This window comes from Salvelinus namaycush, chromosome 9 (genome assembly GCF_016432855.1).
Source record: "Salvelinus namaycush isolate Seneca chromosome 9, SaNama_1.0, whole genome shotgun sequence".
NCBI lineage: Eukaryota > Metazoa > Chordata > Actinopteri > Salmoniformes > Salmonidae > Salvelinus > Salvelinus namaycush.
Window position 1 is genome coordinate 44,681,059 of NC_052315.1, and position 21,768 is coordinate 44,702,826.

The following is a 21,768-nucleotide window of genomic DNA, read 5'->3' on the forward strand; positions in this document are numbered from 1 at the left end:
TAACCAAATCGACCTTAGTCCTTTTATTTGTCCTTTTCATTTCTTAACAAGTTAAATGACTGTGGGCCTCCCGAGTGGCACAGTGGTCTAAGGTACTGCATTGCAGTGCTAGCTGTGCCACTAGAGATTCTGGGTTCGAGTCCAGGCTCTGTCGCAGGCGGCCGTGACCGGGAGACCCATGGGGCGGCGCACAATTGGCCCAGCGTCATCCGGGTTAGGGGAGGGTTCGGCTGGCAGGGATGTCCTTGTCACATCGCGCACTAGCGACTCCTGTGGCGTGCCGTGCACGCTGACACGGTTGCGGTTGCGGCTGGCTCCTGGTTTAAGTGGGCATTGTGTCAAGAAGCAGTGTTGCTTGGTTGTGTTTTGGAGGACGCACGGCTCTCGACCTTCGCCTCTCCCAAGTCTCATCGCTGCTACTCCCGTACGGACAAGACTGTAACTACCAATTGGATACCACGAAATTGGAGAGAAAAAGGTGTAAAAAAAAAGTTTAATCACTGTATTTTTACCACTATCACTGGATATTACTTAATATCCATGGTTGTATGATCAATATTGCCATCCAAAACATGTCTGAAAGCCATTTTCCCATGAACTCCAACACCACTGTAATGAAAACAGACATTGATGTCCGGTCCTCGCCCTTCATGTCCCAATCACTCCATCTGGTTGCCATGGTGAGACACTGCCGACACAACCACCTAGCAAATTAAACTAAACAGGTGGCAGATGGAGCTTGTGGGAAAGCAGAATTGACTTCCTTCAACCAGACAATGCTGATAGACATCAATAATCACAACCGCAATATTATTTGAAATCCCCTTTACACCGTGGAATAAATAGAATTTGGGACTGTAAAGCACTTTTCAATTGTGTGGTTAGAGTCAATAGTCCAAGGTACATGCCTTCAGAAGATTTCACAGGTGCAGGATATTATAAGACATTCTATTCTACTGTATCTTAGTCTGACTCTCTGACATTGCTCGTCCAAATATTTATATATTCTTAATTCCTTTACTTAGATTTGTGTGTGTTGTTGTGAAATGGTTAGATATTACTGCACTGTTGGAGCTAGAAACACAAGCATTTCGCTACACTCGCAATAACATCTGCTAAACACGTGTATGTGACCAATACAATTTGATTTGACATAATGAGAAATACCTGCACGCTGTTTCAAGGCTTCCCATTGTTGCATTCAACAATGTTTCAGCCACTGTGGTTCTTTAAGGTCAGACAGACAGACTCTGTAAAATGTCTCTCCTTTTTATCTTTCTGTACTGTCTATGAATGTTTCTATAGCTGAGCTGAAGGAGAACCTGCAGAACTTTGTGAAGGAAACCAACTCCCAGCGGCCAGACTTCATCAAGGTGGTCCGCCACGACAAGCAGGAGGGGCTGATCCGCTCCAGGGTCAGTGGGTGGAGGGCCGCCAGCGCCCCTGTCGTTGCCCTATTCGATGCCCACGTGGAGTTCAACATTGGATGGTAAGGGACTGGAATGCCACGTGTATGTTCCAATCTATCCAACAGCTTAAAACATTTCATGTCTAGTTATGATCTTTGATGCATGTGCGGTATAATTGATATGTGCTGTATTTTCTCAGTAATTACTTAATAGAGCTATTACATAACTGTGATTAGATGAGAGGGTTGTCAGAATAATATATGTGACGGCCCTCAGCGCTGGAGTGCTCAAAGGGTTGACGTACTGCTGACTGGAGTTGAGATGTGTTGTTCATGGCAATGTAGTGACACAGGGCTTTCTGTCGACTGACAGAGTTTATGTGCCTGTTAATCATTCTCTCCACAGCTTGACAGGTCGACCGACCGACACACACATATATATATATATATCTCTGAAGAGCCTGGGCTCAATCCCCAAAAACTCCTGAGGTGCTTTGGCACAGCTCTCAGAACAGACATTTCAGAGTCCTTCTCACTCTTCTGAGCTAACAGATTTTGTGTCTTCGACTAATGAAATCATTTGGCTCAATGCGACGGCAGTGCTTGAAAAGGAGAGCGCATGAGGCTCTCAGCCTGTCTTTTATGCACACAAACATGTTGGCTATTCATTTTAACATTGATCTGAGGCCTTTTATATCGAACAAGTCTGATGCTATTTGTGCTGTTTGCTGTTGACCTCCATACGTTTTTGTGGAGCTCTAACATTTTTATTTTGAAACATTTATTGAAAAATGGCTGTCATTAAACAAGAGAGGGTGACTGACTGCTATATTTATCACATCACTCTATTCTACATTAAATTATCAGAAACTGTGCACATTTTGTCTAATACCAGTTAAGTGCCAGTCAGCAACAGATTTTCTGTCTAGTCTATAATGGAAAACTCAAAACACCCATGTAGGAGACTTCAATTGACTTTTTAGTGAGTAGAACGACACTGAAAAAATATATAAACGCAACAATTTCCAAGATTTTACTGAGTTACAGTTCATATAAGGAAATCAGTCTAAATAAATAAATTAGGCTCGACACTATTGATTTCACATGACTGGGAATAGATATATGCATCTGTTGTTCACAGATTAAATTAGATTTTCAAACTAATAAACATTTTATAGAACATTTTACAAATGAATTAAAAAAACTAAATATGTATTGATTGCGTATGTCTTCACATCCTAGACTCTCCAGAGTTAATAATTGGTGAAGCACCTTTGGCAGCCATGACCACAACTGTGAATCATTTTGAATACAATTTTACCAACCTTGCACAACTCTTATTAGGGTAACGTATATCCATAGATTTTTATCAACATTGCTCAAGCTCAGTAAATTTGATTGGGAATCATTGATTGGTTCCGTGTGGCTCAGTTGGTTGATATATAGTGCTTGCAACACCAGGGTTGTGGGTTTGATTCCCACAGGGGACCAGCACTATTAAAAAAAAGTATGAAAATGTATGCACTCACTACTTTGTCACTCTGGATAAAAAGCATCTGTTAAAATGTATGGACAAGAAAATTCAAACCTTGTCTCTGATTTTCAAGCAGGTTTAAGTCTGGACCATTCAGGACACTCACCACCTCTTGGAAAGCCATTCTGGTTTGTCTTTGGCGTTAAAATGTGTGTAATTATTAAAACTATTCCAGTGTTAGGTTTTCAGAAGACAATGGTGGGTTTTGCGCGTAACTTTTTACCTTTGTCAGGATCAAAAGAAATATGAAAGAAGCAAACTCCCCAGTCCCTCCCGATGACAAGCATACCCATAACATGATGCTGCCACCACAATAGATTCCCAACCAAATTTACTGAGCTTGAGCAATTTTGCCAAAAACAATGGATAATACAGTATGTTGCCATAAGTGTTGTGCAAAGTTGGTAGAATCTTATATACTGAACAAAAATATAAACTCAACTTAAAGTGTTGATTTCATGAGCTAAAATAAAAGATCCCAGAAATCTTCTTAATGCACAAAAAGGTTATTTCTCTCAAATTTAGTTCACAAATATGTTTACATCTGTTAGTGAGCATTTCTCCTTTGCCAAGACAATCCATCCACCTGACAGTTGTGGAATATCAAGGAGCTGGTTTTAAACAGCATGATCATTACACAGGTGCACCTTGTGCTGGGGACAATGAAAGGCCACAGATGTGCAGTTTTGTAAGACAACTTGAGACATCTGTGGCATTGTGTTTTGAGGGAGCGTGCAATTGGCATGCTGACTGCAGGAATGTCCACCAGAGCTGTTTTTCAGAGAACTTGAATGTTCCTTTTTCTATCATAAGCCGCCTCCAATGTCTTTTTAGAGAATTTGGCAGTACGTCCAACCGGCCTCACACACAGACCATGTGTAACCATGCTAGCCCAGGACCTCCACTTCCGGCTTCTTTACCGGTGGGATTGTCTGAAGCCAGCTACCCGGACAGCTGATGAAACTGAGGAATATTTCTGTCTTTAATAAAGGCTTTTGTGTAGAATAACTCATTCTGATTAGCTGGGCCTGGCTCCCCAGTGGCAGGCCTAATCTATGTGAAATCCATAGATTAGGACCTAATGAATTTATTTCAGTTGACTGATTTCCTTTATATGAACTGTAACTCAGTAAAATCGTTGAAGTTGTTGCGTTTTATTTTTATTCAGTTTAAATTATTCACAGCTGTAATGGCTGCCAAAAGTGCCAAAATACATATGCAATCAGGACATGGGGGGTGGGGTGTTGTGACAATTTTCTTTCACTTTGAAAATATGGAGTAGGTTGTGTAGATCTGTAGGGAAAAAATCTAATTTAATCACTTTTTTTTCTTAAAAGCAGCCCAAACTTTAACTAGGCACTCAATGTTGTGATAAGAAGTGTATTTCCTTAGCTGTGGCTTTTACTCATGTCTGGATTGTGATCTGACATACAATACATGGCCATATTTATCCAACCTCATTTGTTTCCCTCACCAAATCAACACATCTCAAACTCCGAATCGGCTTTATATTCTGTGTGTGGTCCGGGATACTGAAAGCTATAGCCATAGGCCAAGATTCCGTAATGAGCCATTAACAATTAGTGACCAGGATGAAAGACCCTCATTCCCACTGTTTCCCCATATCTCCTGTGATGTTAAGGAAGTGCTCGTGTTCACCCTCATATTGTTTTCATTGAAAAAGACACCAAATGTATCTCACCGCAACACAATGTCCCACTATGCCTTGTCTTCCCCACAGGGCCGAGCCCATTCTTCTCAGGATCAAGGAAGACAGAACGCGCATCGTCTCGCCGTCGTTTGACAACATCAAATATGACACGTTTGAGATCGAGGAGTATCCGCTGTCTGCTCAGGGCTTCGACTGGGAGCTGTGGTGTCGCTACCTGAACCCACCCAAAGCCTGGTGGACCCAGTACAACCACACCGCCCCTATCAGGTCACTGTCAGCAAAGACTTAGGAATCAACAGTTGTCTTGTGCTATTTCACAGGCACTGTGTTGCATTGAGAAATCCACACAATGTGTCTGACTTATTTTGTTTTAATAACAGAAAAGCTCTTGTTTTCTTTCTCCTGGTTGTTTTTAGACAGCTGTTGCTTAGTAACATGTGGGTAATCCTCATTCTTGACGACAAAAAAAAGAAATAGGCAAACGACCTTGCAGGTTTATTATTGAAAACATATCAAGAAATCAAATGTGGAAAATCTCCAGCTGAGCTCAGAGGTGTTACAAATACGCTAGAAAGTACTAGGAAGTAGTTCATAGAACCACAGTGCATAATTGACTGTTTCTCTCTCTTGAATTCTTTGTACCAGGAGCCCAGCTCTTATTGGCTGTTTTGTGGTGGACAGGAAGTACTTTGAGGAGATTGGCCTATTGGATGAGGGAATGGAGGTCTATGGTGGAGAGAATGTGGAGCTTGGCATCAGGGTGAGTGGAGTGCAAAATAATTATAATCAGCTCAGTAATATGCCAAATCCTAACTTGAGATCGGTCCCCCATTGACATCTATGCTAAGAGTCAATAACAGCAACCAAAACTTAAAAACAAGAAGCAAACCAAAAAGATGAGCAAAACAGAAACGGAAGAAAATATAAACTATTGTTTTTTTTAGAAATCAAAATAGAGCGAGCCAATTTTAAAGGTGTTAACCCTCTACATCTCTCAGCCAACTGGAGCCATGTGCCACCTGCTCGTAAATATCCCCTGTGCCAGCACAGGTGAAATGCCTTCTGACTAACGAGATGACAAGCCCGCACAGGTGTAACACATACTAATGAGGTGACGCCAATTGGTGCACCCAATGTCCTGAGGTCCAACCTCGAAATATAAATGGAAAAACCAAAACCTGTAACAATAATTTACACAACCTGAGTTACGTACAAACCCATAGACTGTATCTTACAGGAGCTTTTCTGATTGGCTAACTTCATCCTGCCGGAGGGAGAAATGTGCTCTCTAGCAACTATATTGCATTAGGGACCTGGCTGAATGGGAAATACTTATTGTGTGGAAATATGGCAAACGTTTGAGGAATGTCTATATAATCCTATTGACTGAAATTATGGTATAGAAATCCATTGAATCGGTGGAGCATAAAGATCACAAGTATGCTGGAGTGACTGTTCAATACAGTACGGCAAAAGTTCAGGGACCGACCCATTTTTAAGTTGAGTGTATGGCCAACTTGAAATTCTCTATGGAATGGCTTATCTGCGCTCTCTCAACAGGATCTATGCGCGCGAGCGCTTACGTAATCACCTCTAATGTTGCAGATAACAGACATCCAGTCATGGATCGTCAGTGTTGTTGTCAGTTATTATGTAAATGAGGCATTTTCTTGACAGAATCAGGAACTGCACATCTGTCCACTGGGCATTGCATCCCCCATTTAATGAATAGTTGTATTTAGTCCTACCAAAACAAGGGATGGGGTTTTTCTACAGATTCTTCCTCCCTGGTACCCAATAACCACATGCTGTGCTTTAATAAATACTTTATTTATAGATCTATTTTCATTATGTTTGTGTTTTATTTACTGCCATTTGATTATTTTAGCATTTTATCTCAGCAGGCAGACTTTTTGCAATTTTACAACGCTTTTGTTAGGACCCACTCAACATCTCAATTAGCACATTTTTCCTTTGAGCTCCTGACCAGGTTGTGTGTTTAGTTTGACAATGAACGTCCGGGGGAAAACTATTCTGCACTCATAACTGATATATTTCTAGTCTCAGCCACTATTCGTCACACCTTCCACAGCCAGGTGTAATGTTGTCTGCAGATAGTTGTCTCCAGTCCAAAATAGTAGGCATGTGCCCCATTATAATCCCCATAAGAAGGATTTTCCAGGGCCTCCCGGGTGGCGCAGTGGTCTAGGGCACTGCATCGCAGTGCTAGCTGCGCCACCAGAGTCTCTGGGTTCACGCCCAGGCTCTGTCGCAGCCGGCCGCGACTGGGAGGTCCGTGGGGCGACGCACAATTGGGCTAGCGTCGTCCGGGTTAGGGAGGGTTTGGCCGGTAGGGATATCCTTGTCTCATCGCGCTCCAGCGACTCCTGTGGCGGGCCGGGCGCAGTGCGCGCTAACCAAGGGGGCCAGGTGCACGGTGTTTCCTCTGACACATTGGTGCGGCTGGCTTCCGGGTTGGAGGCGCGCTGTGTTAAGAAGCAGTGCGGCTTGGTTGGGTTGTGCTTCGGAGGACGCGTGGCTTTCGACCTTCGTCTCTCCCGAGCCCGTACGGGAGTTGTAGCGATGAGACAAGATAGTAATTACTAGCGATTGGATACCACGAAAATTGGGGAGAAAAGGGGATAAAAAAAATTGAGAGAAAAAAAAAAAAAATGATTTTCCTCTGCGAGAAGAAAAAGGAGAGTTCTTGAGGGCTTTTCACAGCAAGAGTACAGTGGGTGAATGAAATAAACACACAAAGGCTGATATTACACAGTATACATTGTATGCTAAATAAAAGCTCCTCATAACTCTGTACAGTAAGTCGCTTTACAAAATATGGTGATTCGTAAAAGCCTTTTGGAGACGGTTGTGCACTTAAAAGCGTTCATACTATGAGTGTGGTAGCACTACAGTTGTCTGATTTGAGTGAGATGTGGCAGACAATCAATATGTCACAGGTAATTTTCTGACAATAGCTAGGTTTCTATCCATTTGGCGACAAATTTTCAAGCGAATATCTAAAATCCGCATGAAAACAATATGCGCATTTTCCCACCAGACGTGTTTCCATTAAATGAACCTGTTGCGGATAAAAGGCTGTGCGTGTTGACATAGTGCACATAAAAATAACGTTTGCAGTTAAATTCCCATGTATCGAATAAAGAATAAAAGTTAAATGGGTTTCCATCACATTTTCAACTCTACTCAAAATAAATTGCCCACTCTGGTCTTGGCATGTGTGCTCTAGCCAACCGCTCACAGATGCAGTGTGGGTAGGATAGCCTACATGACGAGATTATTATGGACTATTTTTATTTGTAAACATTCTGCCAAGCAATCGATCATCATGCCTCCAGAATAAGACTCTTGATATTTTTGGGAAAGGAGCACCAATCACCATGTGCACTTTCACCACCCTGTGAAGTTTATCATAACTTATTTCATCTGTAGCCAAATAAACTGCATTCTTTCCCGAGTCGTAGTGGGAGGACTACACAACATATCATCGCGTGACTCCAAGTTTACTTTGATATGATGGTTATTATATTAATATTTGCGCATAAAGGCATTTACATAATACATTTTAATGACACAAAGTTTACTGACAAATTTGCTGTTTCCATCAGGCCTGTCGTAACATATTTTTATCCGACATGTACTTTACTTTCATAAAAAGGATGAAATCTGGTTAGTGACTTCCTCCTTTTATCTAACCCTATGTGTACTACTGAGCTCTGAACACTTCCAGGGCTAGAACTCAGCTTCCTACCTATTTTTTAAAATATTTTATTTGGACCAATTTTGTGTGTAACGTCAGGTATGGCAGTGTGGAGGCAGTGTGGAGGTCCTGCCCTGTTCTCGGATAGCCCATATCGAGCGTGCTCACAAGCCCTACACTCAAGATCTGACTGCTCATGTGCGACGGAATGCGCTGAGGGTGGCTGAGGTGTGGATGGACGAGTACAAGAACCACGTTTACATGGCCTGGAACATTCCTCCACAGGTAAAGACCATAGCCACCTGAGTTATTCCTGAAAACGCGACCTGACCAGGAAAACTCCAGGCCCGAGTCATTTCAGTCTTAATGTGTATTCCATAAATGTTCTATGTAAAACATTTTTTTTTTAAGTTGACATGTGGTTATCCATGTGTCTCTTTCTAGGACTCAGGGATTGACATAGGGGACCTCACGGAGAGGAAGGCTTTGAGGAGCAGACTGCAGTGTAAATCTTTCAGCTGGTTCTTGGCCAACATCTACTCAGAGATGAGAACCTACAGTGACACTGTTGCTTATGGAGTGGTGAGTATGTTATCTGTGCTCAGCGTTGTGTTTCATTTATTAAAGTCCCTTTTCGTCTTGCGAAATCTCGAGGCATTTTTGTAATTAAAAAAAGTCACGTGAGGACTAGTTTATCATCAGTATACTGACAATGTCAGCCATAAAACGTAATGCTATAGTGTGCATGTAGTGTGAGGCGTGCATATACTGTACATGCTGAAACAGTCTTTTGCAATATCTAAACGAGAACATAAAACATTACTATCCTAGGAGTCCATTTCAAGCAATACCTCCACTGAAGCAAAGAAAGTTTGAAGATGCCTGGGGGGAAAAAAAAAAAAAAAAAAAGGTCTGTTTTTATTGAAACGGCGTGCATCCAACCCGGAAGGCAGCCGCACCAATGTGTCAGAGAAAACACCGTACACCTAGCGACCTGGTCAGCGTGCACTGCGCCCGGCCCACCACAGGAGTCGCTAGTGCGCGATGAGACAAGGATATCCCTACCGGCCAAACCCTCCCTAACCTGGACGACGCTGTGCGTCGCCCCATGGACCTCCCGGTCGCGGTCGGCTGCGACAGAGCCTGGGCTCGAACCCAGAGTCTCTGGTGGCACAGCTAGCACTGCCTTAGACCACTGCGCCACCCGGGAGGCCAATGTGTTCGAATTATTTGATGCCAAATCATGACACTACTGAGCATGTGTGGGAGTCAAGCAACATACACTGCTCAAAAAAATAAAGGGAACACTTAAACAACACAATGTAACTCCAAGTCAATCACACTTCTGTGAAATCAAACTGTCCACTTAGGAAGCAACACTGATTGACAATAAATTTCACATGCTGTTGTGCAAATGGAATAGACAAAAGGTGGAAATTATAGGCAATTAGCAAGACACCTCCAATAAAGGAATGGTTCTGCAGGTGGTGACCACAGACCACTTCTCAGTTCCTATGCTTCCTGGCTGATGTTTTGGTCACTTTTGAATGCTGGCGGTGCTTTCACTCTAGTGGTAGCATGAGACGGAGTCTACAACCCACACAAGTGGCTCAGGTAGTGCAGTTCATCCAGGATGGCACATCAATGCGAGCTGTGGCAAAAAGGTTTGCTGTGTCTGTCAGCGTAGTGTCCAGAGCATGGAGGCGCTACCAGGAGACAGGCCAGTACATCAGGAGACGTGGAGGAATCCCGTAGGAGGGCAACAACCCAGCAGCAGGACCGCTACCTCCGCCTTTGTGCAAGGAGGTGCACTGCCAGAGCCCTGCAAAATGACCTCCAGCAGGCCACAAATGTGCATGTGTCTGCTTAAACGGTCAGAAACAGACTCCATGAGGGTGGTATGAGGGCCCGACGTCCACAGGTGGGGGTTGTGCTTACAGCCCAACACCGTGCAGGACGTTTGGCATTTGCCAGAGAACACCAAGATTGGCAAATTCGCCACTGGCGCCCTGTGCTCTTCACAGATAAAAGCAGGTTCACACTGAGCACATGAGCACATGTGACAGACGTGACAGAGTCTGGAGACGCCGTGGAGAACGTTCTGCTGCCTGCAACATCCTCCAGCATGACCGGTTTGGCGGTGGGTCAGTCATGGTGTGGGGTGGCATTTCTTTGTGGGGCCGCACAGCCCTCCATGTGCTCGCCAGAGGTAGCCTGACTGCCATTAGGTACCGAGATGAGATCCTCAGACCCCTTGTGAGACCATATGCTGACACATGCACATTTGTGGCCTGCTGGAGGTCATTTTGCAGGGCTCTGGCAGTGCACCTCCTTGCACAAAGGCGGAGGTAGCGGTCCTGCTGCTGGGTTGTTGCCCTCCTACGGGATTCCTCCACGTCTCCTGATGTACTGGCCTGTCTCCTGGTAGCGCCTCCATGCTCTGGACACTACGCTGACAGACACAGCAAACCTTTTTGCCACAGCTCGCATTGATGTGCCATCCTGGATGAACTGCACTACCTGAGCCACTTGTGTGGGTTGTAGACTCCGTCTCATGCTACCACTAGAGTGAGAGCACCGCCAGCATTCAAAAGTGACCAAAACATCAGCCAGGAAGCATAGGAACTGAGAAGTGGTCTGTGGTCACCACCTGCAGAACCATTCCTTTATTGGGGGTGTCTTGCTAATTGCCTATAATTTCCACCTTTTGTCTATTCCATTTGCACAACAGCATGTGAAATTTATTGTCAATCAGTGTTGCTTCCTAAGTGGACAGTTTGATTTCACAGAAGTGTGATTGACTTGGAGTTACATTGTGTTGTTTAAGTGTTCCCTTTATTTTTTTGAGCATTGTATTTGACAAGGATGTGATCACTAAATCTCACATGATTGTTTTCTGAAAACTGAATATGATAATCTGAAGTGCACTGTTGAGAATGATATTAACATAACAAGGACATTATTCCACAATCATTTATTGAAAAATGGCAGAATATAAATAAATAAGGCGTAGTAGAAAAGTGCATTTGTTATTTCTTTTTGTAGCTGTAGCTCTAAACCCTGCTCCAAACTGCAAATTCCTCCTGACTCTCAATTTGTGGTCAAACAAATGCTGCAGGACTATTTCTGTCATAATTATTTAGTGGAAAAACGTATTTCTTCCCTTGTTGATGTGAGGATAATGGAAACCAATTGTTTATACTATTGTGTTTTGTCTTTCGAGGCAAACAGTAATTAGCCTAAAGTGCTTCCATTTGTCAAACTGTTCGTCACACAAACCAGTTTTGTGCTGTATCATTCTATTGTTAAAGGACTAATTATCCATTGTCGTTTGCCAGATGGAAGAAGGCCGATCTTAACGGCTTTTCAGAAACAGATTGTCCATTTAACGAGCTTCTGCGTTCTTAATCCGTCTCGGTCTCTCCTTCCTGGATATTGCATTATTTTCCTCCTCTCTGTCTGTCTCTTCCAGTTAAAGAACATGCTGAGGAGTGACCTGTGTCTAGACCAGGGGCCTGGCTCAGACAACATCCCCATCCTGTACCTCTGTCACGGGATGACACCACAGGTGAGTGCCCTCTAACCCCTCTATCTGTAAGGTCACTCCCAACTCTGTCCTGGTCCTAACACAAACACCACAGCAATTACTACTGGGTCTTTTCCCCACGTACAAAATAAGATCGTTGCTCTAACTATGACTCAAGCTATGCATCCTTGTTTCCTTGTCCGTTGAATGTAAAAGCTCTTGGAAAAGGTTTTGGTGTTTCTCAATGCCTTGTGCTTTTATACTACTTGTCCCTTTTAAATCTTGGTAATGTTTTGGATTTTAACTCATCATAAACAATGAACGTCTGACCGTCTACATATTCATAATTGCAACAAGACAGTCTAGTACTGCATCTTGAATTTTGAGGACACTATGTTCCACTATTGTCAGAGAAGTCAATATAATCGACTGGTGCCTGAAATGTTAAACCATAGATAGAAATCAATCTACACAGCTACTGTAGCTCTCCAAACTGCTGCACTTTCTCTATTCTGTCTCACTGTCGTTATACATTTTCATTTTTCCCTGAGACGTACATTTGGCTCATGATAGATAATTGAATTATTATGCATAACATTTTCACTTGATTTTTTTTCTTCTGAAACCCAAGATATGAGATGATCAATTGCAAAGCTGCTGAAGTCCAAAATGCAGTTTAGTTCTATTACAGTAACTCTACAGGAATGACTAGAATACAAACAGAGATGATGTTTTACATTGGGTATTCAGGCTGAATCTTGCCTCTGTACTATGATGGAGTGTTAGGGGTTAGGATAAGATACCATTGCACTCCATCAGTGTGTAAGCCTATACAAACTCTATCAGAGCATTATCTGGGTATGGATGGAGGTGAAAGGTGCTGTTATAGCGTTGACTATCATTAAATGTGAAGACTGTTCAATTATCAAACCGATTCTCTGTGTAATTAAACAAATCACCGAATAGTAATTAACTAGGAAGGGAAAATGTTTTAGTCCAAATTTCCCAAATATAACTCTTCAGATATTTTATCTTATCGATTACAGTCTTCTATTAATGTATTATTACCTCATCATTCTCATTCCTGAATGTCGCAAACCCTTTATCTGCAATAACCCTAGCATCAAATCAGGAATCGGCGATATACAAATTGGCTTAGTTACTTATTTACAAGCTAACTAATCAATCGCAGAATTACATAAACACACAATAGGTCATACATTGGTTACTTTAGCCCAAACAACCTGGTTAACTAAAGGTGAAAAAACAACAACAACAAAAAAACTAACATGACACATTCAAGACCCTAGTGGACGAAACCAATATGACGGCTTGGAAGAAAAAGGAAAGGGGTGGGGACAGCTCAAGAGCGGGAAACTCAGTGGACCCACTGTAATACAGTTGATAGCTACACTCATGAAATGCTAATACTTTTAACATGAACAGCCGCTCATTCAAAAAAATTGCAATTTACATATTTACAAGTGTATGCCTTTGTTGTCCATCTCTGTGATCGCCAAGCTGTCTGCTGGATAGTCAGTCGACAGAAAACCTCTGGTTTGTCCACCAGAGATCAAAGTCTGTTATAGGTTGTTATAATGGGTACTTCATAGTATCATTCGGAAATGTTCTTAGGACAGATGCGTTTACCAAAATAAGGTATTTTAACAGCTGAAGCCTGAATAATTGGTTTGTAGATTTCTTCACCATTTCAGCGTGGGAATGATCTCCACCTTTTCTGGTCCTGTCCTTTGGTAGAGTTGCCAACCGTTTCAACATGTAGCGACAGTTTCCATGTTTTCTGGTCTCCAGAGTAGTTTGAACCACTTCACACACCAGCGTCACCCGGCACAGTAGTTAGAGCGTTGGGCCAGTAACCGAAACGTTGCTGGATCGAATCCCCGATCTGACAAGGTAAAAATCTGTCGTTCTTCCCCTGAACAAGGCTGTTAACCCACTGTTCCCCAGTAGGCCGTCATTGAAAGTAAGAATTTGTTCTTAACTGACTTGCGTAGTTAAATAAAGGTAAAAAAATGTATGTATGTGTCTCCAGAGTAGAAGCCGGTTCAACGTTATCTTGACTAAATGTACATTTTGTCTCACGTCCTTTTATTCTGGAGTAGAAAAGGGGGCGTTCCATGACACCGATGTAAATGTCTGTGGTCACTGACTAGTTAACTTTATATGAAAACCCATACTCTCATTTAGAAGGCTAACATCACATTTCATCTTTTCAAAAGTATTCCTATACTCAATCATTTATTTTATACAGCATCCAGATGCAAACCCCATAATTGAAGTGTATACAAACAAAGGAACAGTAGTGCGTCTCCTGTCCTTCATGAGGTCACCAAATGAAACAAACTCGACATGACTGTTCCTTAATTGTCCACGGACTGCTCCAACTGCTTGGAATACAGAAATACTGTTCAATTATTCAACCTTTTGATGTCCAAGTGTCTCTCTGTGTTCCACAGTTACATTCCAATCTTCAATACTACTGAGCCCAGAGGCAGTGTGTTTTACGACCGCCATAAAGCGGGAGAGAGAGAGGGCACTGTAGAGCGGACCCACTGCAACCTGATCCTTCAGATCTTCACAGGAGAGTTATGACAGTGGTGAATGTCATTGACCATGAACCAGCAACCAATCAGAGTGATGGCTTGTCTACTATGGAGGAGGTAGAAGAGTATTTCCTTTGGGAACGGATGGACTGCTATGCCACCAGGAAATTCCTCGCCTCCAGTAGCGATGTGTGGGTAAAAATCTCTGGGGAAGCCAAGCCAGAAAAAAAGCCATATTACAACCTGTGTTGTGAAAATTGCGTTGTTTGCTTTGTAACCTGTTAGACCTATATCACGGTGGCAAGGCATATGAACTAAGGCCCAGACAATAATACGACGCAGTGGCAGAATAAATTCAACCACACCTTTTTTGTTTCATCACAAAACCAGAAGGCAACCTATGTTCGGTGAAGTCCACAAAGCAATTAGCTTTTAACAAAGTTACTTGACCTTCTGCATGGTCAAGCAAGTTAATGTTACCCCCTAAAATACACCTTTTGATTTTGTTCATTTTAAAACCTATTGTTTGGAACAACGTACTCTACAAGTACATTACATTTCCAGAATGGGCTCTGTGCTAATTCTGAAGTTATGAAACATTTTATTAGCACTACCAACACAGTGAATGGTAAATGTATTCAAAGGGAAGTCTCTCTGCTGGTGATTTGCTGACTGTGCAATCCTAAAGGAGGCTTGTGATTGGTTAATTACCTATTATGTACATTTCTATGTATAAAATGGGTTACATCAATAAAAGTACCAGAGAGCTCTCCCAGGAAATGTGGTGTTAGAGTATGTTCCAAATATAATTTCTTTAAGTAAGAAATATCAAAAAGGGTCGTTTTATGATATTCATATTTTTTATTGAATAAATGAATGAACGTTTTTATTTCAGAATCTAGACATACTCCATATTTGAGAGAACATTATAAGGAGTATAATGACACCAAGATGTTGTCTGTATAATGTACGGTTCACGGATCATAAGGTGTTATAGGAGGCATGTATATACAGGAGGTCTAAAAAAAATACCTAAAATGGCCACTTAAAAAAAATCTAATGTATGGTTTGTGATGCAAATGTAAAAAGCATGTCTAACATCCTTCCACCCAATTAAGTTTCTATGTGAGAATTGCTAAAACAACATTCTGAGATACCAAAAATATTATTTTGCTCCGGCTGGCATGGAATCGCCCCATTAGAACTGGTGTTACCTAGGAGACCAGACCCTAGACTGTGTGGAGATATGGAGAAAATCCCAATTGGCACTGCACTGGGTGGGAGAAACCTTTTAGGGATCCATATTTCTTATCAAAGGATCTTATCAAAGAGCACTCTACAGATTACTGCAGAGTGAAGGGGAGACCTAACTACATAAAAAACACTGAAAGAAATGTGTAATTCTGTCTTGACTGGTTTGATCTATACTGTAGTACTACCAAAGGTGGTATCAAGGCACAAGGTGAGACCCAAATGCAGACACAGGAGGCAGATGGTTGGAGTCTTACAATGTTTATTAATCCAAAGGGGTGGTTGTTTTCAGTCTGTTACACTTGTTAAAAGTTACTTTGGCATCTTTGCTAATTAACTTAAGATGCATTGATATGATATATCTGTGTGAAATTAGTTCCATAATGAAGGATTGAGAGTTGGCTCGGATAATTGACAGCACCATCTCTTCCTTGCCTAGCATATGAACAGAAAAGTGACTGTCAGGAGGAGAAAGATATATATATATATATATATATTTGCAATGAAGTCCTTGCTGAGTTAATTGAAGAGGGATTAGTACATGTTGGCTGTGTAATGTACAAATCCTGACAGTTACTGGAGTGCTACAAACACATGTTTTGTTCTTCTATCCTTCTAGGGACCTAAAATTGATTTCCATTCAAAATAATTTTTTCCTATACCTTAACCTGAACCATACTGTGGGGTTTTGGCAATTAGACCCTTTGATCTACTTTCCCAGAGTCAGATAAACTTGTGGATACAATTTTTACGTCTCTGTGTCCAGTAAGAAGGAAGTTAAAGATAGTACTGGCTGGCAAAAGTAACTAGCGTTAGCATAATGACTTCCAGTCATTGCGCTTACACTAGTTAGCAATTGCGCTAGCAACTTCCTTCAAACTGCACGCAGAGACATAAAAATGGTATCCACGAGTTCATCTGACTCTGAGGAAGTAGATTTCCAAAATCCCTTTAACCCAAACCCTAAACCTAACCATAAACCTAACCCCTAAGTTTAAAATAGCCTTTGTCCTTATTGGGATGTGGGAAATGTCCCCATGAGGGAGAATTTTACTTGTTTTACTATCCGTTTGGGGGATTTTCGGTCCCCACAAGGATAAAAGAACCGACACACACAATTCTTGACATTTTAACCTAATGAAGCATTATATGTACAGTAGCTCAGTAATAGAAAGAAGATGCTCCTGTGCCATCAACTTCATCCTGCTGAAAAACAAAGAGGAACATTAATAAAAAGCTCTCTGCTAACACAAGGGCCTTTTGTTCTAGCCCATCGCTCTGAATTACTTTCCGTCTGTCTGTTATTTCAGAATTGTTACATTTAACAGAAACGTTCCATCGGGATTGAGGCTCTTCTCGCAATGAATACGCAATGAGATTTTTATATGTAAGGGATTGACACGCTTCCTTTCTATTCTTCATACAGAGAGGCCTTTGTTCCACACAGCTCAGTATAAAAAAATTTAGAAGTTATTTTCAATGAATCTTAGAGACTGAAATGCTGTGGTATCGGTAACAATATGAGTGTAGGCCAGAATAAGTGTATTGAAATCTTAAAGATAATGGATGTCATATATGCTTATGTAATAGTGTCGTCTCCGCAATAGTGTGCAGTGCATTCGGAAAATATATTGAGCCCTTCACTTTTTCCAAAAATGTTTACGTTACAGCCTTATTCTAAAATGGATTACATTTTTTTTTAAATCCTCATCAATCTACACACAATAGCCCATCATGACGAAGTGAAAAGGGAGAAAAAAAATCTCTAATTTGGATTCATCAGACCAAAGGACAGATTTCCACCGGTCTAATGTCCATTGCTCGTGTTTCTTGGCACAAGCAAGTCTCTTCTTATTGGTGTCCTTTAGTAGTGGTTTCTTTGCAGCAATTCGACCATGAAGGCTTGATTCACACAGCCTCTGAACAGTTGATGTTGATATTTGTCTGTTAACTTCTCTGGGATATGTGGGACGGTAGTGTCCCACTTGGCCAAAAGCCAGAAAAAATGTAGCGCGCCAAATTCAAATATATTACTATAAAAATCCATCTTTCATGAAATCACACATGAAAGACACCAAATTAAAGCTAAACATGTTGTGAATCCAGCCAACATGTCTGATTTCAAAAAGGATTTACAGCGAAAGCACACCAAACGATTGTTAGCTCAGTACATAGCCACAGAAAATCACACCCATTTTCCCAACAAAAGATAGTAGTCACAAAAAGCAGAAATAGAGAGAAAATTAATCACTAACCTTTGATCTTCATCAGATGACACTCATAGGACATCATGTTACACAATACATTTATGTTTTGTTTTCAATAATGTGCATATTTATATCCACAAATCTCGGTTTATATTGGCGCCATGTTCAGAAATGCCTCCAAAATGTCCGGAGAAATTGCAGAGAGCCACGTCAAATAACAGAAATACTCATCATAAACTTTGATGAAAGATACATGTTTTACATATAATTAAAGATACACTTGTTCTTAATGCAACCGCTGTGTCAGATTTCAAAAAAACTTTACGTAAAAAGCACACCATGCAATAATCTGAGACGGGGCTCAAACATAACATTTCTCCGCCATGTTGGAGTAAACAGAAATACGAAATTACATCATAAATATTCTCTTACCTTTGATCATCTTCATCAGAATGCACTCCCAGGAATCCTAGTTCCACAATAAATCGTTGTTTTGTTCGATAATGTCCATTACTTATGTCTAAGTAGCTACTTTTGCTAGCATGTTTAGTGCACATGTCCAAACGCTCGCGCAGATGCAGGCGAACTCCGACGAAAACTTCAAAAAGTTATATAACAGGTCGAATAAACTGGTCAAACTAAGTAGAGAATCAATCTTCAGGATGTTGTTATCATATATATCCAATAACGTTCCAACCGGAGCATTCCTTCATGTCTGTAGAAGTTATGGAACGCAAGGCGATATCATGAGGAAAGTGCGTGACCAGGAACTGGCAATCTGCCAGACCACTGACTCATTCCCCTCCCATCCGGCCCCACAACACAGCATAAGCTTCATTCCACTTTCTACAGACTATTGACATCTAGTGGAAGGCGTAGGAAGTGCAAACAGATCCATATCTTACAGGGAATTGAATCGGCGATGAGTTGAACATTGACCAGTCTCAGAATTCTCACTTCCTGTTTGGATTTTTTTTTTTTGGGTTTTTGCCTGCTATATGAGTTCTGTTATACTCACAGACATCATTCAAACAGTTTTAGAAACTTCAGAGTGTGTTATATCCAATAGTAATAATAATATGCATATATTAGCATCTGGGACAGAGTAGGAGGCAGTTCACTATGGGCACGCAATTCATCCAAAAGTGAAAATGCTGCCCCCTATCATAAAGAAGTTAATTGAACTCTCTGAAGCATTTATTTGGGCTGCAATTTCTGAGGCTGGTAACTCTAATGAACTTATCCTCTGCAGCAGAGGTAACTGTCTTCCTTTCCTGTGGCGGTCCTCATGAGAGCCAGTTATATCATAGAGCTTGATGGTTTTTGCGACTGCACTTGAAGAAACTTTCGAAGTTCTTGAAATGTTCTCTATTGACTGACATTCATGTCTTAAAGGAATGATGGACTGTCGTTTCTCTTTGCTTATTTGAGCTGTTCTTGCCATAATATGGACTTGGTCTTTTACCAAATAGCCCTATCTTCTGTATACCACTCCTACCTTGTCACAACACAACTGATTTGGCTCAAGCGCATTAAGAAGGAAAGAAATTCCACAAATTACCTTTTAACAAGGCACACCTGCTAATTGAAATGTATTCCAGGTGACTACCTCATGAAGCTGGTTGAGAGAATGCCAAGAGTTGGCAAAGCTGTCATCAAGGCAAAGAATGGCTACTTTGAAGAATCTCAAATATATTTCAAACATAACTTTTTGGTTACTACATGATTCCATATGTGTTATTTCATAGTTTTGATGTCTTCACCAAAATTATACAATGTAGAAAATAGTAAAAATAAAGAAAAACCCTGGAATGAGTAGGTGTGACCAAACTTTTGACTTGTACAGTATGTCAACCATCTGATTGAAAAACAGTCCGTCTTTGGAGACAGAGAAAATATTTATTTAAGCAGCCCTTATACTTTAGAAAAACCTCGCTTTTAAAGCACTGAAGACAATGATTTATTTTTTCGTCTGACTTTGGAATATAAATTATTAAAACAAAAATCGGAATTATTTTGCATATTAAAAAAATCGTTATTCTTCCAGAACGACTTCACACGTATTCGAAAAGCAAATAATTTATCACAACTGGGATCAAAATATTAACTTTCTTATTGAAAAATGTCACATTAATCCTAGCGCTCTTTTTTTCCAGAGCCAATAAATTGTATCCCCAAGCAATTTTCATTTAACTTGTTTTCTGCTCAGAAGGAGATGGTGCATCATATCAGAATGTGTGAAATTAAGACATAAATGCTTGTCATTTCATTAAGTCAAGCTCATTTCAAAGACGACTCCATTGAGGCCCATTAAGACAGGGTGTAATCTTATCAACAACAGATTAACATAATCACATGGTCCCCTGAAGCTTGCATTGAGGTATGGAGTTCCTGTATTTCTCCCTAGAATAATCCATTGAAACTCGTGAATGTTTACAGCAAAAATATCTTACAATCATGGGATGCAGCTGTACATAATATTCACATTATTGTGAAAAACGAGATACAGAGCTTGATCCCATTTATGCCGCACAGAGTTTAGTTGAAAAGAGAGAAAAATATGCACATCCAACTAAATGCACAGCAAGAGGACTTTTGATATCATTATAATGATCAAATAAATGCATTTTTTTATCACCCAGAGACTGACAAAGAGATATAAAAATCAAAGGCAAAATATCCTGCAACACCACAGATGTCATTTATTTGATCAAGTGTCCATGCAGATTGTCGTATGTGGGAAAGACGCGTAGAGCGCTTAAAACAATAATCACGGAACACAGGAGTTGCATTAGACATAATGATATCAAAAGTCCTCTTGCTCTGCATTTTTCCCAGGCAAAGCACAACTTGTCCTTTCTCCCCTATCTGGGCATTGAACATGTGAAAATGCCATGTGGGGGGGGGGGGGGTATTGACAATTTCCTCCTTAGACAAGAGTCCTTTTGGATACATTTCCTCAACACTGTCTCCAAGAGGTCTAAATGAGGAACTAGACATAAAATATTTTCTATAAAATGTGTTCTGCTCATAGGGAGTGCTGTTTTCCCATTTTCTGTATATTGTATTGTATACAAAATGATTAACACATTTCTCTTTTACCTATCTATATTAGCCTACTTGACATGGATAAAAAAAAGTACATGTAATTGTTTTTCCATAATGTCTGTGTAATATTTATTGTGAGGTTAATGTATTATATGTATTCAAGTGACTGGATGTTCATGCATCTAGAGGTTATTTAGGTAGGTGTGTTTCACAGTGGTGTATGACCTGACGAAGATCCAACTCGGATCGAAAGGTTGTCTTTATCGTGCATCTGATTAAATCACCATGGGAGCATACCAGAGTTGCAGACACAGAGTTTAGTTACCATATTATTTAAGGCATGTGTTACAAGATGGGGCACTGTGTGTGTATGCCACAAACATATAAACGCAACATGTAAACACTTACTGAAAAAACAGGCTTCTGACAAACAGTTGTGGAAAACCTTTAGCCAATTTGCCTCAAATTTGCGACAAGCTCATAGTTTCACATGCAAATTAGTTTTGTGGCAAACTGTTGCTGTAAATTTGCGGCAACTTGTGAACTTCTGGCAAACAATTCTGGGAAACTTGTGGCGACCATTCTGTTGTAAACTCAGTATGAATATGCAAATTAGATCACATTTTTGGTTACATTCCAATGTTGTTTAACACACAGTATCTACAGTGCATTCAGAAAGTATTCAAACCACGTTACTTTTTCCACATTTTGTTACGTTACAGCCTTTTTCTAAAATAGATTTTAAAAATCTACACACAATACCCCATAAAGTAAACGCAAAAACAGATTTTTTAAAATTCTTTAAAATGGATAGAAAATGCAAAACTTAAACCATAT

The 21,768-nt window shown here is 40.8% G+C and overlaps 1 protein-coding gene across 1 annotated transcript in view; it reads left to right on the forward strand.

Annotated features, from left to right (window-relative positions):
• Nucleotides 1–21,768, forward strand: part of LOC120053288 (polypeptide N-acetylgalactosaminyltransferase 18-like) — an 87,614-nt gene that overhangs the window by 30,425 nt on the left and 35,421 nt on the right. The window contains exons 4-9 of the mRNA XM_039000424.1: nt 1,306–1,489; nt 4,684–4,881; nt 5,260–5,374; nt 8,435–8,620; nt 8,780–8,917; nt 11,808–11,903. Coding sequence (XP_038856352.1) covers nt 1,306–1,489; nt 4,684–4,881; nt 5,260–5,374; nt 8,435–8,620; nt 8,780–8,917; nt 11,808–11,903 — 917 coding nt within the window. The remainder of the gene's footprint in view (nt 1–1,305; nt 1,490–4,683; nt 4,882–5,259; nt 5,375–8,434; nt 8,621–8,779; nt 8,918–11,807; nt 11,904–21,768) is intronic.